The sequence below is a fragment of the Poecile atricapillus genome, chromosome Z, assembly GCF_030490865.1.
Source record: "Poecile atricapillus isolate bPoeAtr1 chromosome Z, bPoeAtr1.hap1, whole genome shotgun sequence".
NCBI classification, from domain to species: domain Eukaryota; kingdom Metazoa; phylum Chordata; class Aves; order Passeriformes; family Paridae; genus Poecile; species Poecile atricapillus.
Window position 1 is genome coordinate 124284696 of NC_081289.1, and position 17066 is coordinate 124301761.

Below are 17066 nucleotides of genomic sequence, written 5' to 3' on the forward strand. Positions count from 1 at the left end.
AGAGATATGGATTCTACTCTCACTAGCCAATGTCCCCAAGTTTGTATTTTTTTGCCAATTAATCTATCATGGCAGAATTATATCCTTCCAACATTCTCTCCATCCTCACAAGACCCCAGCTTCTTCATTACCCTTCAGACACTTCTGAGGGCCTCAATAATTTCAGGGTGGCAAGGATTTTCGTTCCCTGAATGGGCTGGAGCAGAGGGAATCTGAAGCCACAGATTCCAATCTTGACTTGGGAGCTAACAAAAATTTATTCTTATCCTGCATCAACTGTAAACACCAAATTACTGAGAGTAACAGTTCATTCAATTTAACAGTGAACTGGATTTCTTTTTCTGCTACCAGAGCTTATTTAACAAAGATAAGCTAAAAAAAAAAATTTTAAATAAGTAACACTGTGGAGTTAAAACAAAGTCACAAACTTCAAATGTGCACTAGGAAAGAAATCAGCTGTAATCTGGTATGTGTGTACTTAGATAAGTAAAAAACACAAAGAAGCTACCTGGAACTCTGGCAGGAGAGCACAAAATTAGCTTTAACATAGCGAGACAGAAGTAACTTTTGACAGGAAATAGTTACAAATCAGAATATGGGGCTTTGTAAACGAGTTCTTTTTTTTTTTTTTGCTAGCTAAAGTTATATATAGATATAAACATGTCTTTAACACACATCAAGGACGTGCCTTACTGTTCATGAGTTAAAATATACACGAAAACTTAATAAAGAAGAAAAAAATATGATTAAATAATGCAGCAATTTTATAGCTACCAGTGTGGATTTGAATTTGTGGAGACACAATGCTGCAAACTATGTTGCTAGAATCAACATAGATCACTTCCTTACAGACAAAACCTGAAGAAGTCATAGTCTTACTCAGGAAGAGCATCAGATCCTGTTATTAGGAAAATCAACTTGCAAGCATTACTTTCAATAGCAAATCAGCTTTTAAAATAACAAGACTGGTGACACGATACGCATAATACCTGGACACTAAATCCTGAAGGTTTATCTAGAAGTCATAAGAACTCAAGACAAACCTGGAAATAAAGAATGAAAATACAAACCTCAAAGAGGTCTGGAGAAACAGATAGTGCTATTACAGGTTTAAGGTGTAGTATTCCAGAGGAGCAAGACAGGTTAGAGTCAGAGTCCTACAGGTGACTCTCATCCATCACAGCATTCCTCCACCCACCTGCAAGTCAATACCTAGGAGACTTTCAAATAAAACCCAGTGCCAGTTAACTCTCTGGCCATATGCACAGTGCTTGCTGATGAGTCAAAGTCCACTGTTCTTTGGGATCTGCTTGTATTATTCTGTGTTCTACTCCCACAGTATTTCTGTGTCACTGAGATTACTGCCCAAGTGTTTGATCTGGCAAAGCAAACTGGACTGGTGGTCAGACATTAGGTAATTAACTCCAGCATCCTCTAAGAGACACAATGGATAGGCAATCAACCTACCAGAACAATACTCTGCTTCATGACAACACACGGGGTAGCTCACTTTGCAAGCACCTATTGTTAAGAAAACTGAACCAAGGCAATTAAACTGTGATAGTTTTGCAAACAGCTTCAAGAAATTGTGTCTTTATCACTGAGGGAAGATGTTTCAAACCTTTTTAAAAAACCACGTTACAGACACTGTATATTATTAATGTATTTTTATAACTCTCTACTTACAAAATAAAGAGTTTCAGATGTGATGACTTTCTGTTAGTATGGAGGGAATACCAGACAATTAATGGTAATTGTTACCCCAAATTCCTGATGGATTGAAGACAAATCCAGTTCAAATTTTTTTTTAAATGTACCACAGTACATCAGTGCCCCATTAATACAATATAACAATGGGTTGTATGTTCCTCTGTGTCAGTTTATATGGTGATGAACCCAGACTGTGAACTGAACAATACACAAGACATCATCCACCTGCAGTCACAGGTCTTTCTTACCATAACAAAAAGCATCAGTCAGCAGAACATACAGCTAGAATAATTCTGAATAGTTCTGCTTTCCAAACAGGTTCACTCATGTGAGGAGCTCAGGCTATCTAAAAATCCAGATTAACTATACCTGAAACCAGCAAACAACTTCCCCCAGCTATGGCAACAAAGGTCTGTATGATCCTTAACTCCATCAGCAAGAAAGCTCTACATGTTTGAGCCACTATTTAAATAATGAGAGTGCTATTTTTACAGAATTTAATTTCTATCTGCATGTAACTTATCACTTAGATTTTCTTCTCCTGTCCTTAAACTAGTAGAAGATGATTTGAAATTTCTATAAGCATTTACTGCACCCAAAGCAAGACTAAATAGAAAGTTTTGTTTTAGCAAATCTGTTTTTGTAATTCTACATGTGACAGTAGTCAGAGTAATTGATACACTGTATTATTTCCCTTTCAGTTTTCTTTTAAAATCTGACATTTAGAAGTCTGCTTTATATCCCAGGTTTTAGCATTTCCATACTTCACCACAAAAACACCACTATGGGGCCTCATTTATTTACAAGCATAGTCTTTCTTTACCTTAAAATACAGTGCAAGCAGCTTTGCTGAATACTATGCTTCGGTGTTGCTAACTAAAGTGCACCTCTCAAACAGAATTATCTGATGCAAGCAGTGAGCCCTGACACAGTGAGAGCAGAGTATGAACAGGCATCACTCTACCAGTGTCCACCTAGAAAGATCTACACAAGCCTGAAAAATCCCAGAAATAGGTTTACAACCTTCTTGAACTTTAATTTTGCTTTAGGGAATTGCATCATGTAATCCCATTGTGAGAGACAGATGTCTTGAGGCATTCTGGGGTGCATGTGTGCTGAGGAAAGGGGCAGGTCAGACCTTACCCTGATGAGGCAGTGTCCTGCCCTGTCCACCCTCAGCTCCCCAGAGTCTCTATCCCAGCCCAACAGAGATGCCACTCATTGGCACAGCAGAGGCAATGCCCCACACTCCACCTATGGAGCCCCTAACCCTGCTCCTGAGTAGCCAAATTACCGGAAATCCCACATGGGGAAAGGGCCCAGGAAGCCCAGGGGTATTTAAGGCTGAACACACGGTCATCACATTGTCTAGACCCCAACTCCTTGGGGAAGTTCTCTCTGAACATCTCTGGAACCCTCGGGTTGGTTACTCTATGTGGGCTCTTCTGTATCCTTTCTGTCTTTCCCTCCTTCTCCTTCTAACTACCTCTTCTTAGAATTTCTCAGTAACTTAAAATCAAACAGACTTAGTTTTTGCTAAGTTCAATGGGCCAAGTCAACACTTTGAGAAGTGTTCTATGGTGACTGAATGTTACACTAAACCTTTTCCCCAGGTTCTTTGATATTCTAAAGTTGCCAGTGAAGTTCTTTTTGTTGTTATGACCTCTTGAGAACATCTTGTCAGTATTTCTCCTGTGCGTGGTACATGAACAACCATAAGCCATTTAAAAACCTCACAGAGTGAGTTGTTTGGACCTTAGACTCCTTTATCCATGAGATTTATCCAATCTCATACAAAAAGTCAGATTTGTGCCTGCCATACTTGGTTGGACAATTCTTTAAAACCTTCTTATATTCCAGTATATATGGCCATCATGTGCTCCTCTTCCTACTCTATGAAGGGTGGGGGGAAGGCAACTCTGACTGGTTTAGGTGACAATACCATCTTCCAGTCTTCTGTTGCAAGGAAAGCAAGTAATATCTTACAGTCTTACACAGAAATCTCTCACATTCTATCCCATCAGCCCTTCTCCCCACATGATCCCACCTGATTATGTACAAAAATGAACGTATGCAGTATTCCAGATGAAATCTAACCAGGACAGTGTACATGGGCCTGAAATCTTCCCAAATTAAACTGAAAATTACTTCCTTTATACATCTTCTGAGATTTCATTTTCAAAGCGGCACAAGACTGGTCCTTGTCCTTGATAATCATCTTATCCAGAAAATGCAGTCAAATCCTTATCTAAACTCCTTATAATATGTGAGTTCACAGTTTATCATATACATTTCTGCTACAGGTCCTCCAGTAAAAAATGTTGCATATTGCAATTTAATTTCATGCTTTTTTATTCCAATCATTCACTCACTTCAACACAGCTCCCCAATGCTATTTCATACTGTGAGTCTTCCAAATTTGTGTAAGTTACAGTAATTTTATGCTGATGTCTCTTGTGAGAAGAATAAAATGTCTGGCCACAAAAACAAAATCTGATGACTCAACGGATAACCTCCACTCCCACTTTCCAATATTCCTCATTTTAGCACAAGCCTCTTTACACCCTTAAACAATTTCCTACTTATCTTACAATTCTTGTCCTACTCATCTCCGTGGCACCACATGGAATATTCTTAAAATACAGACAAATAAAATTTACAGCGTTGCTCCTAACAGCTAGATCTTGCTCCTTCAGCAGACACAATTGAAAAGCACCACATGTGACTATTAATCATTAGGGGGTTAGTATCACCCACATGAAGAAGCTCCTGTGACTACTGAGGTGGGGTACCTCAGTATGTACTCAGTACTACCTGAATGCCCTGACTTGCTGAGATTATAATCATTCACTTTGCAGGCTGGGTGGTGCTGACGCAGATGACAGCATCAGACCGTAATCTAGAAAAGCCCATTTATGACATGGGCACCAGGTACCATCCAAGATAATGCTGCAACTCTTAATTTCCCATAATTCTCAATGTATTCAGCTCATGGAAAAATTGGAAGTACTTTTCAGCAGGTTTAACACCTTCCAGCCCAGATACTAAAGGCAAAGGATGTCCAGACAACTAGCCTAAGACAGTTGCTAATAATCATGACCCTAAAGATATTACCTAGCATGTTTTCTTTTTTTGCAAGAAACAGAAACACTTTATGTAACGAAATTACTGTGTAATCTCTACATGTATGCATAAGGCTTGGCAAGAGACTTCAGCTTCAAACTGAACTGTGACTTTCCAGACAAATTATTTCTGCAAGCAGCTACATGTCCTGCATAGAGGAAAATGGACTTGCATATAGTGTATTAGCAATTAACACATGTAACACGCTGTCTTTTTCCTATTCCATTTATTATCCTCAGAGTCAGACCTTACACCTCTCTGTGTGCTCCCAAGCCTTGGACTACTTACTGCCCTAATAACTCTTTACTGTAGCCCATGAGCTTTTATGGCCACTGCTGCTTACAAACAAATCTTCCCCTTCCCTGATAGGTGCCACTCATGCACTACTTGCACTCTGCACAATCTATTTATTTCATCAGTGTCGTGCTGTCACACTGCCTCTCCCTCTCATCTGACATGAATCTGCTTGGGATGGTAAAGCTAACTGTTAAAAAATTCCATATAAGTATTCAGTGTTTGTCCAAATTAGCTTGCATCTGTAACAACAACTCCCTTGTAGGATAAACCTCCTATTCTCTCCAGAGCAAACAATGAAAACTGTGGAGGGAGAGGTGTGTGTAAGGGGGTAATTTGCCTGAGATCTCTATATTAGACTTTCTCATATGGGGCAATTATTATTACCCTAAACTTGCACCACTGTGAGGTCCTCCTCAATGAACATCTATCTAAACTAGAGAATAGCTGATACCTCCAGTTCAGACTGCACCTGGATGAAAAACAGGACTACAAGGAAGAACATGGGTACAAAAGGCACCTTCAAGAAGTATGCTTATATTCAAGATGCTTGTCCTCTAACATAGAGCAATCCTATTCACATCAAATCAGTTTTGGCTAACTCAAATCCAGTGTATGATTAAACAGTAAGCTGCCAGAGCTCTTCAGCAAATCTGAAGTAATGGCACATTGCTTCCAAAGGTGGAGCCAGACCTCCAGATGATTGCACTGCAGATATCAAAGATGAAAATATTCTTGAGCAAGGCCACAGGCACACTGGCAGGAGTGCTTATGCATGTACTCTAAGAGAGCTCCACCTTGAGATTCCAGAACACACCTTCACTCACTTGCTACATTTGACACAGAGGACTCCCAGCATTTTCCTGTCCTTCAAGATGGGAGGTCCTGTGGGGGAAAAAACCCCAAGTAGCTTAAACTAGTGGTCCAAATAAAATCACCTCAAGTATGCCATGAAAACAGAGGTGACTGAGTATGTCTTTGGCTTGCTCTCAACAAGCAATGAATTAATGTCAAAGGGGAAAGGTTGTTAGGGAATCCAAGGGTGTCCTCACAAAGAATGAATATATTCACTTAAGATGTCTCTGGGGCAATTAATCGCCCAAGCAACGCAAATAATCTCATTAGACTACACACAAAATCAAGGATAACACTAAAGACTATTAAGATGATAACTAGAAGAAATTGATCTTGGGTGGATTTTCAAGAGTGTGACAATCTTGATTCCATTCAAATTGAATAGTCAAGAGTAAAGGGCATACTGATTTTGACTGGGATAGAATTTTCTTCTTAGCCACTGGCACAGTGCTGTGCTTCAGATTCAGCATGAGAGTAATGTTGGTAGCACACCGATGTTTTAGCTGCTGCTGAGCAGTGCTTACCCTTAGCCAAGGACCTTCCAGCGTCCCATTCCCCATCAGTGAACACATGCACAAGACACTGGGAGGGAGCATGGCCTGGACAGCTGACCTGAACAGGCCAAAGGGATGCTCCTGATCACAGAACATCATGTCCAGAAAGTAAATCATGAGGAACTGGCCAGGAGGGGCTGACTGCTGCTGGGGGATGGGCTGGCCATTGGTCAGCAGCTGGTGAGACCTTGTGTATTGTGTGTCACTCTCTCCCTTTGTGTAATTGTACACCACTCTCTCCTTTTCATTATTGTTGTTATTTTTATCTTCAATAATAATATTGTAAATTATTGTTGTTATTTTCATTATTGTTGTTATTTTTAGCTTCAATAATAATATTGTAAATTTTTTTGTTTTAATTATTAAATTGTTCTAATCTCAATTCATTTGTTTTAATTTTTTTTCTAATTTTTCTACCTGCTGAAAGGGGATGGTGAGAGTGGGTAAGCAGCTGCATGGAACTTAGCTGTTATTGGAGGTCTTTATCCCTTTGCTGTGCTTTGACCATAGCTGGCAACTAAGATGGTACAAACATTAAGACCCTAGTCCACTTAAATAAGAGCAGTGAATGGAACTCTTTTCAGTAAGGGCAGCAGTAGGCTCTCCCCAGAGGTGGATGGAGCACCTGAGAGTAGGGAGTTCAGGAGTGGGATCCAGCAGAAGAAAAAGCCTAATATGGAGGGTGAAGAAGCTAAAGCTAGGTTAGGTGATACTGAAAGAGTCAGCAATGGCTAAACTTCATAGCTTTCTCATCATTTAGACTGAGTTCCTTAAAAGGCAGATGCAAGAATCAGTATTTTCCTTTGACAACCCAGTGACAAAAAATTGCACAATGATCTCACAAAGTTACATCAGATATTAGCATCCATGCAGCCTAATCCTCAGGCTGCACTCACCTGGGCAGACTGCTTTAATGAAACAGAACTCTAACAACACACAAGAAAAACTTCTCTAGAGAGCACGTGCTCTCCAATGTCTTCCACACTGTGCATAATCTCACTAGTACATATTTGTCAAAAAAGCATGTTATTACCACACTTCAGCCAAGAACAGCCTGATGAATAAATCTGTTTTCAGTGAATGCAAGCACTGATACTTTGCTGCACATTCAGCTTGCTCCTCAAGGAGCTCAACAGGTTCCTCAAGGAATGGAAACTTTTGTTTGCCTCTCCATCTTCTATTATTTCCTCTTCCAACAGCAAACACTAGTATGAAATATATGAAGGTTTTAGAGGATCATTTTCAGTCTCTCTGAGACTTAAAGTTTGAGATACACGCTCCAGGCAGATAAAGTAGCAGGCTGTGAAGTAAAATTTTCCAATTAAAAGAACTTTTCTAAGAGAATCTCAGATTCAAACAAGGACTCTAAAATAATGTATAGCTGGACAGGAGATATATATACCATGTTCTCTAGAGTAAGGGAGGCCTCTCTGACTTGGAGCAATTCCTCTCAGCCAAGGAGGGCCAAGAATAAACCCAGCAAGCAAACACAGTCTCTTGTCACATCCCTCCATCACACTTTGCAAGAAAACAGGCCTTCAGTACATGCCACCACAGAGAGCAGGCAGGCAATTTGAGTCTGCAGAAGCTAGGGCAGTTTAACACATGGCAGCTCTGACAAGACAGAAATAACAGGATCACTATAAATGCAGCCTCTCAGGTCTGACATTGACCATGGATTTATAGACATTAAACACTTGAAATACTGAACACCTACTGCATACGTAGAGGAAAATTTTTAACATATTAAATTTGCATCTTTTTTTATTTGTGTGGATTAGGATGACATTCACATGGATTTGATGTACGGACTTGTCTAAGCACACTAGCCAGCTGAGCTAGGAGCCAATGGTTATGTGAGTATTTACTATAATTAGCCATTCACAGAAGCAAGATAAAACAGAGCTGGCCATGCACATGTAAATTTTCATCTCATATATGTGATGAGATTTACTACAAGATTTACTAATGCTGCTCAAGTGTCTAGCACATGTGCCTTGGAAGTATTCAAATAAGAGAACCTACTATATCCTGAGTAATTGGAGAAGTCAGATTTTCCCGTAATATGTTTTTGAATAAGCAGTACGTACTGCTGAGTTTATGGAAAATAACAGCTTACACTTAATCTGTCTTTTTACTTATAGAATTGGTTTTCAACCTTCAGAGCCACCTTGACAATAGCTGTGACATCAACAGTATTATTTCTCTTTTACTGTTTGAGAATTCAATTCAAAAGATGAAGCAACTTGCTGAAAGCCTGAGTCCACTGCCAGAAAGGAACCTTCCAGAATTTATCAAGTACACAACCTATATCCAAATCCGAGGTAACGTGTGCTGTTCAGTCCGTACTTCTGAGCTCATTAGGCATCATTGGTCCAAGTTTTCCATTTCCAAACAGGTGGTTGAGTCATTTACAGCAACAGGCACACTAGAGCAAGCATTGCTACTGCTTTTCTCAAGTCAGCACAGCACAACCTAGGACACATTTTATGGTGACCACAATCTCCTCTTCCAAACAGAAATTTCTCTATTTGGGAGACACAAAAGTGCATTCCAAGCATTCCAAAAGTTAATTTTTCAGTTTCAAAACAGTCCGTACCATGTTTTACTTTGTTTCTTTTAAATGTTCTGCTACCTTGAACTCTTCACGAATTTTCATGTTGCCTGGATTCCTAGTTGTGACAGCTGCTTTTGAGTGAAAATTACCACTGTGTTTTCTCTAACAACGTTGCTTCCACAAGAAAATTTGAGATGCCTTAATATACTTCAAAAATTCTTGTGAAGCTCTGCATCTTCTTCTTTAGCATCTCCCTGAGATCAGTTGTCCAGAGTATTCAGTGTCATTGATTACACAAGGATTTGTGTGGTGCTTTAATTTTGGCCAGTAGCTACAGCCAATGCACCCTCAAAAACAGAAAGACAATAACCCTTTGTGGAAATGTGAGGTGCTAAAAATGTTCCTTTTTAAAAATTAAGGCAATTATTATAAATACAGTATTTACTTACAGACATTCATTCAAGCTTTAAGTGCTTCAGATGTTTTAGAAGGAAAAAAAAAAATACCATCAATTTATTGCCATGCAAAGTGAAGCACAGCAACTACCAGCAAAATGCCCAACACTACAAATGCTGGGAAGCAAATAGAACAGAATGTAATACAGACTCTACTATCTTCACTATGTGGTACAAGCTACAGGAAGGGCAATGGTGGCAGGGGGAAAGAAAATCTATCAGAATGCAAGGTGGGGAAATAAAAAATAGCTACATGATATTTTTGGACTGCTCCTGATCATAACATAGGATTTATGGATCTAAATGTACAGCAGAAAGTTTGATGGAGTGACATGCAACTTTTTGCTATTATAAACAGTGAAAAGACCAGTAGAGTATGTTTTCCCTCAGTTATAGAGACACCCTAAGAATTTCATAATAGCAGTAGTAGCATAGTTATAAAATCACCTGTATGAGCTGAGAGTGGTGAATGAGGCCGAGGGAGAGCTGGAGACTGGCTACTGCCCATCAAACTCTTCCTGTTACTTGTTCTACAGCTGTGGGCAAAAAGAGAGGAAAGAGGCATTAGCATCAGAAATACAACATGTACCACATATGGGCATTTTTGAGATTTTGCTACTGAGTTCCTTGACTTCCCAGTTTCCTATTAAAATCAGAGCTATTGTTGTTTTTGTAGGCATGTCCAGGAAGTCTACAATCATAATGGATAATGGCAAAAACAGAAGTTTTCAAAGAAAATACACCATGGACACTTTTCAGGTTTGCACGTTTGCTGTTCTATGCAATGACCAGCATTTCCCTGTAGAGTCATTTACAAAATATTCATCTCTGACTACAGCTTCTGTGCCATGTACTTAAATATAAAAATAAATGTGAAACACAGTCTCAAGTTTACAATCACCATTCAACGACTATTTCTACTGCATGAACTGTAGCTTGAAATCACAAGCCAGAGAGAGCAAGATTTATCAATCTGAGAATGATATAATAATTATAAATCTAATTATAGAGATAAATTTCACATCTGTGCCTTTTGTCAATGGAACAGATGATAACTAAGAAGATGAATGCATTTTTTTACTCATACATTTTTCATCTGCAAAGCCACTAATTTTCCATACCATAAGATCATTAAACAAGATAAAAAGTAAATTAACACATCCATTAAACTTGGGAAAGGAGGTATTTTTCTTAAATACATCATACAGTTTTTATGTGTTTGTTGGCAGAAATAGTTTTCTTTCTCCTTCATTCCACTATAAAGAATATTCTCATAAACATAAATCCCCAACACTCCCAACATTCATGCAGAAGGAAAACATTATCCTGAACTAAGAGACCTTAGCTGTGTATAAAATGAAGTGCATATGCTAATGTTTACAGCACTGCAATCAGAATTTTTCTGCATAGGTTTAGAAAAACTCTGAACTACTTAAATGGGGAAAATTTATAACAAACACATTTAATTATCAAAGCAGATTCCAAGAGAAGCAGAATCAGATCTTATTTCTAGACATCTCATAAAAATAATTTTGTAACATTATGATGATCTCTCATTATGTAACAGCCAGAAAGCAAGACTAATATCTCTTGATATGATTAAATTGAATAAAGTGCAAAAGAATGAATGGAGTTTAACAGCATAAAAAAAACCAAATGCAAAGTAATACAGAAGACAAGGAAAATAAAAAAAAAAACCCAAAACCAAAAAGGTAGAGGAAAACCTGAAATCAGTACAGATGATATCTGCAATATGCAAAAAAGAAGTCAAACACCAAGATTACTCTCCCCTTGAAAAATGCTTTGTGAAGCAGAAAAAGTGCCACTCCCAAATTCTTAATAGGTTAATGCAAAGTCCATTTGCACACTGCACGAAGTTTTGCCATACTACTTTATTATTACATTCAATGATTTAACCCATAAGTGTATCATTACTGTAGACCTTTTTAAGAAAAGAATGTACAAAACTACAGGAAGTTTCACATTTAGAGTACTGGAAAAGTCAAAACATTTAAAACATACACTGCCATTTTTAAGCCAAACAAAAAGGAAGAACATTTAAATGTGAAATTAGGTATGTATGTTTTTAGTAACCTGTCTAGATTAATTTCTACTTTTTCAATCACGAAACCTGAGCAAATATTCCATATTCCATTAGATAACAAAGTTTTAACTGTCTTCCCCCTTCTCTAAATTCTGTCCAGCTAAAGAGCCATTGGATTCCTCTCATATAAAAGAATGATCCAAAATTTTTCTTCTGGCTTCATGCAATGTCACCATATTTTTATATAATTTTCCCTTTATATTTTTTTATTTTAATTCCCTCTTCTCCCTTTATCTGCTACTCTTGTTTTAAAAGCTTGAATGACTTTCTTTGGAATTCTCCAATCTTAAATTGAACCCAGGAAGAACTTCTGCTATTCATTAGACATTCATTAAAAGACACAGAGCTTGCATCTGTCCATGATGATGTGATGGTATCACTACCAACATCTGTGGTGCAGGCTGGGGCTCAGAGCACCCATTATGTGACCTGAAAGCAGTTTTGTACGGCTAAAGTCTGAGATTTAAAGTACCACTGCATCTTCTGGCAAAAGAAAATAATACATTTGAAGCACAAGAATTTTAGATACCTTTCACAGATTTTATTATAAGGCTGATTTCTTGTACTTACTTATCACTTGCCCTTAGTTGTAGAAACTGAGGCTTTTATCACTTTTAACATAATTTCCTATGTAAAGAAACAAATGCTTTGTATCTACTTATACATTAATATCCAAACTTTACATTTCTCAGTTGAATGTACAATGTCTTTCACAAATCATTATCAAAGACATCTAATTAAACTTATATTTGGTTGTTGGCCTTTTTTTTTTGAGTATTTTTAATACTCTAGGGAGTATGATGGCATTACCCTCAATATCAAGATCATACATAATGAGAAATCTTTCCTCCCTGCTGCCATTTCAAAAACATCTTTGCAACTTGCTCAGAAGTGGCTGCAGACAGAATTTATCTTCCATCACCCTCAAATGGAATGTGTTACTGAGAAATAAAAAAAAAAAAAAATAAAATATATGAAGCCTCCTCTATTTGCCTTACCAGTAAAGTAAGATGCAACTCAACTGCATGGAAGGACAAATCCATTCTAGAGCTCTCACTCTGTAAGCTTTGTTTTTCAGCAGTGCTTCACAAAGATTTTGAAACAATGTAATTCATCCTGTATAATCTGTGAAACACAATTCCTTCTCCAAAATACAGCTATTATAAAAGAGGCATTTTGTGGATGTAAAAAAAAAATAAACTTCAGGGAACCTTGAAAGATGATCTAAGCTGCCAGAACTCCACAAATGGGAAGCAGGGTGGCACAAAGGAAGTATCAAAGCATTACTTACTGAACTGTATTTAGCCTTGAAACAGCCGTCTTCCTTATACAAAAGAATCTCAGAAGTTAAAACCATTCTGCAGACAAAACCAGTTTTTTCTAGATCTCTGAACACATCAAGTAACTTTCCCCTTCTATTGTTTTCTTGAAACTATTCTTCTCCCATTCAAATCTGACAAGATAAACCAACAGATAAGAGGCAACCCTGAAATAAAGCCTCTTTGTCTGCAGTAAAGTTATAGCCATGCAGGAACACTCTACAGGGATTTTAACTTAGGGAAACATAAACCTTGGTAAACCATAGTGCACTAACCCTCAAAATGCAATTCTCTAAGCCTCGAATTTCATGCTGTGATCAGGTTGCATGCCAAGAAGAGACTAGCAAGCCAGACAGCAGGTAAAATGCAAAGTTTGGACCACTTTAAAAAAGAAAAAAATAAAACCTTTTTACAAGATGAAAAAGAGCAGCGGGAAAAAAAAAATCAGTCACATTTAACTAAACTTTGGAACGTGCAGAAAACTTGAACAGAACAGAAAATTTACATTTGTTGCCCTTTGCCTTTGCCCCACAAATATCCTTCCTGGACTTGATTCCTCCTGGGTGACTACCTATCTGGAAGTCATTGACCTTACACTGTAACAGCAGTGAGCTGCACAAATGGCACTCCTCCTTATCTTCAAATCTAATTCATAATTTCCTATTTGTTTCCCAGATCCGCACCCCCAGACAGGTTCTGTTGTACCTCCTGCTCTCTGTCACTGATGCTCCTGCCCACTCACTCTTCTCCCTATCCTGACTTCTCACCATGTCTCACTGTGGGGGAATTCCTCCTTCACTTTAGCTCCAGTATCATTCCCAAAGCACTAACTCCAAGTCACTTCTCCAGCTGCTACAGACAATCAACGTTTCTGATGAGAAGCACTCATGATAAAACAAACTAGAAGACACTACACAGAAAGTGCTTTTGCTGAACTTCTGTTGTAACAAAGCCAGGGTGAACAGCAGCTGCTGAAAGATGCAATCCTGTTGCATAAAGCTTGATTACTTTGCTCCTTAAATAGTCACAATTCTTCCCATATCAGGCAAAAGCTATTTGGGTAGAAATGAGGGGAACTGTTAGACTGAAATCAGCAAAGCACAAGACTCAAGTACGAGTATGCCTGTTAAAATAGTGCTACATTCCACAATCTCCTGGAAACATTAAACAGAATAAAAATCTGAAGCAGAACAATACTTCATCCAGAGCTAAAATGCAGGTTTCCTGGTACAGTAATCAAGAAATGGCAAAATTTGCAAAAGATACACAATGAAATGGAAATTTCTTCCCCTGAATGAACGCTAATAGATGAACAAATTACAGGCAGTGAAGGTTAATCACTTTTATTCATTCAAAAAAAGTAGGGAAAGCTGGCTATTTTGTCAGAGCCACTTGCCAGGCTTTTCGTGGGAAATAAAGCATCAGCCCTTATAATTTGTAATTATTTCATTTCATCATCCTCAATTATTAATATTTACACTTGTAATGAAGATGGATTTGGAATGTAAGCTATTATGACAGTTCACCACCTCTCACTGACTATGCTGAGCACAGGACTACTCCATACCATCTTAATTCTGCTATTAGTGTAACATATAGCAGTTTATCTGGAGGAAAAGATTAAAAGGGGATTTCTCCCATTCTAAGAAGAGACTGCAAATAAATGGTTTCAGTTGCCAATACAAGCACAAAGAAATTAAGTTACTGCCATACCCAGAATGCAAAACTTAGGCATGTACACGAGACACTAATAATGCAAGACCAGCCTTCCTATAAAGGCTCTAAGGATATAAAAGGTGGTTATAATTTCTCTGGTGTTAAAATTGCATAGTTGAAAACTATCCCAGCAGGAGCATGCTGTCCCTAGCAAGACTTGAGATGTTGTGACTTTGGTTATACAGGAAAGTTAAATTTAAGTTCTACTTCAGTTATATTTAACTTGTTATGAAGGTAGCTAAGGTATGATTTCATAGTTATTATCTTCAGCAACACCAACACCAAAGAGTCATTGAAGAGTGCACACAGCACTAAAAAAATCACAGAATATTTGAAGTGAGGCGTTTAGTTTGGCTCTTCTTGCTATTTTGTCTGGTTTCTTTTGGTTTACTTCGTTTTTAAAGAAGAAGCCTTCTGCATTAAAAAGCAGTTCAGTGAGTACTTCCATATCCTCCAGAAGCCAGACAAGTTCTGTGGGATACTAACTGGAACAAATGCAAAAACCAGCTGCTCTGAAGAGGTGACGCACACTGATACTGCTTCCTTGTCAGAAGTAGCCTCTAAGCTTGTATTTGATGAAGCATCTCCAGGCCTAGAAAGTTAAAGTAATTCAGGGCCCACATTTAGCGCCAGTTCACACCCAGGTTGCTTTATGTAAGGAAACAAATTGGCCAAGAACTTTCCTCATGGAATACTGAAGAACTACAGCTACATTAGGATAATCAACAGACTCCATCCAGATGCAGTGATTGCTACCCTGTTCTAACTTACAGCTAGGAAAGACTAAAGAGTAAGGAAGCAAAGGTCTACAATTTTGAGAGATACTTCCTGTCTCTCGGAGTTACATTTTCAAGGTAATACAATAACTGAGAGAAGTGTGTAAACCATCTGAATGTAAGTAAAATATAGCATCAGTAACACACAGAATTTTAATTTTATTGTGTTAAAAGCTGTCAGTAGTTCACAATCATATCAATTTATTATCATCTAGCAGAATTTTCTGATGTATTTTACCTAGATTATATGCCTGCATATACACTCTCCAAATCTCATATGTGTGTACAGACTTGTATATAAGCATATACATATACACATTTGTATTTCCACACATAAAATATATGCATAAATTTATATAAATATATCTAACATCCTACATTCACAACATTGCACATACAGTCAAACGTTCTACTTACTATAAATCCACCTCTCTGTGAGGAATTATTCTACATCAGTCTGTAACGAGCTGGGATAAATAAGGCTATTGGGATTTAAATTTTAAGTGTTATAATGTAAGAAGGGATTCAGATTTTCCTCTTTGTATGTAAGGTTTAGCCAACTTAAGTAAGGCAAGCTTTAGTCTGAAGAAGTGAGAATGCTGTCAAAACATAATGAACATGGCACACCAAGATGAGGTATGCAGCTGCTCGTCTCGAACCTTTGCAACACCACATTGTGTGCTTTGGCTTTGGCCACTGGACAGGTAAACACGGGCCATAAGCTACAGGTCAGCTCTAAGTACTGAAAAATGTGCATGCAACACCCTTCTCCCACCATTAATATCCATTACCAGCATGCCACCATGCCATCAGAACTTCACCCTTCTTTTATCTAGTAAGAGACTTCAGTCTTTTTCTTCATATTTCTAACAAAATAAAATCTACAGAGAAAATAAAACACAAAATGCATTCAGCTAGATGTATGATCACTCCTTCCATGGACTGCCTGAAGGATTCAAACACACACAAGGCAGCATCACTGCAAAAACAGACATAAGGAAAAATCACAGAATTGCAAATATAATCTGACAATCTCTAATTGCCAGACCTGAGGAAGACTGACACAAAGACCTGTTACACTGTAGAGGGCTTCTCAATCTCCTATAACCTATAATATTACAGTACAAATAAGGAAACTATTATGTCTTCTCAACTGAACTTTCTAGTTGGATGTGTTCAGTGTATTCAGCTTCACTGAATACATGCTCTCACTTTTACTCTAGTCAATTTTGAACCATATTTTTTCTTCTTCTTGCAATGGAGAATAACCACTAGTTACAAGAAATCAGAATTTCTTCTACAGAATTAAAATGGTGTATCTATCCTGAATCTTCCTAAACCAACTGACTCACATTTAACTCACATAATTAAATATTCATCACTATAGTAACAAAAAGGAGTGTAAGCTAACTACTAACTCCATAGTTGTACAATATTCATAAAATACCTGCTCCAAAGCTAAAATCTGTACTACAAACAAAGTGAGTATGCAGGATCACAAACCACTGGGCAACTGAGCAATTCTGCTTTATTATACACAAAATGACATTTTTGCACCTTCACATCATACAACCCATTGAGAACATGATAATGGGATCATTTA

General features: G+C 37.9%; 1 protein-coding gene across 4 annotated transcripts in view; it reads right to left on the reverse strand.

Annotated features, from left to right (window-relative positions):
- Positions 1-17066, reverse strand: part of MAST4 (microtubule associated serine/threonine kinase family member 4) — a 283945-nt gene that overhangs the window by 62961 nt on the left and 203918 nt on the right. For all 4 annotated transcript variants that reach the window (XM_058865220.1, XM_058865218.1, XM_058865217.1 and 1 more), the window contains one exon: positions 9996-10084. In XM_058865220.1, coding sequence (XP_058721203.1) covers positions 9996-10084 — 89 coding nt within the window. The remainder of the gene's footprint in view (positions 1-9995; positions 10085-17066) is intronic.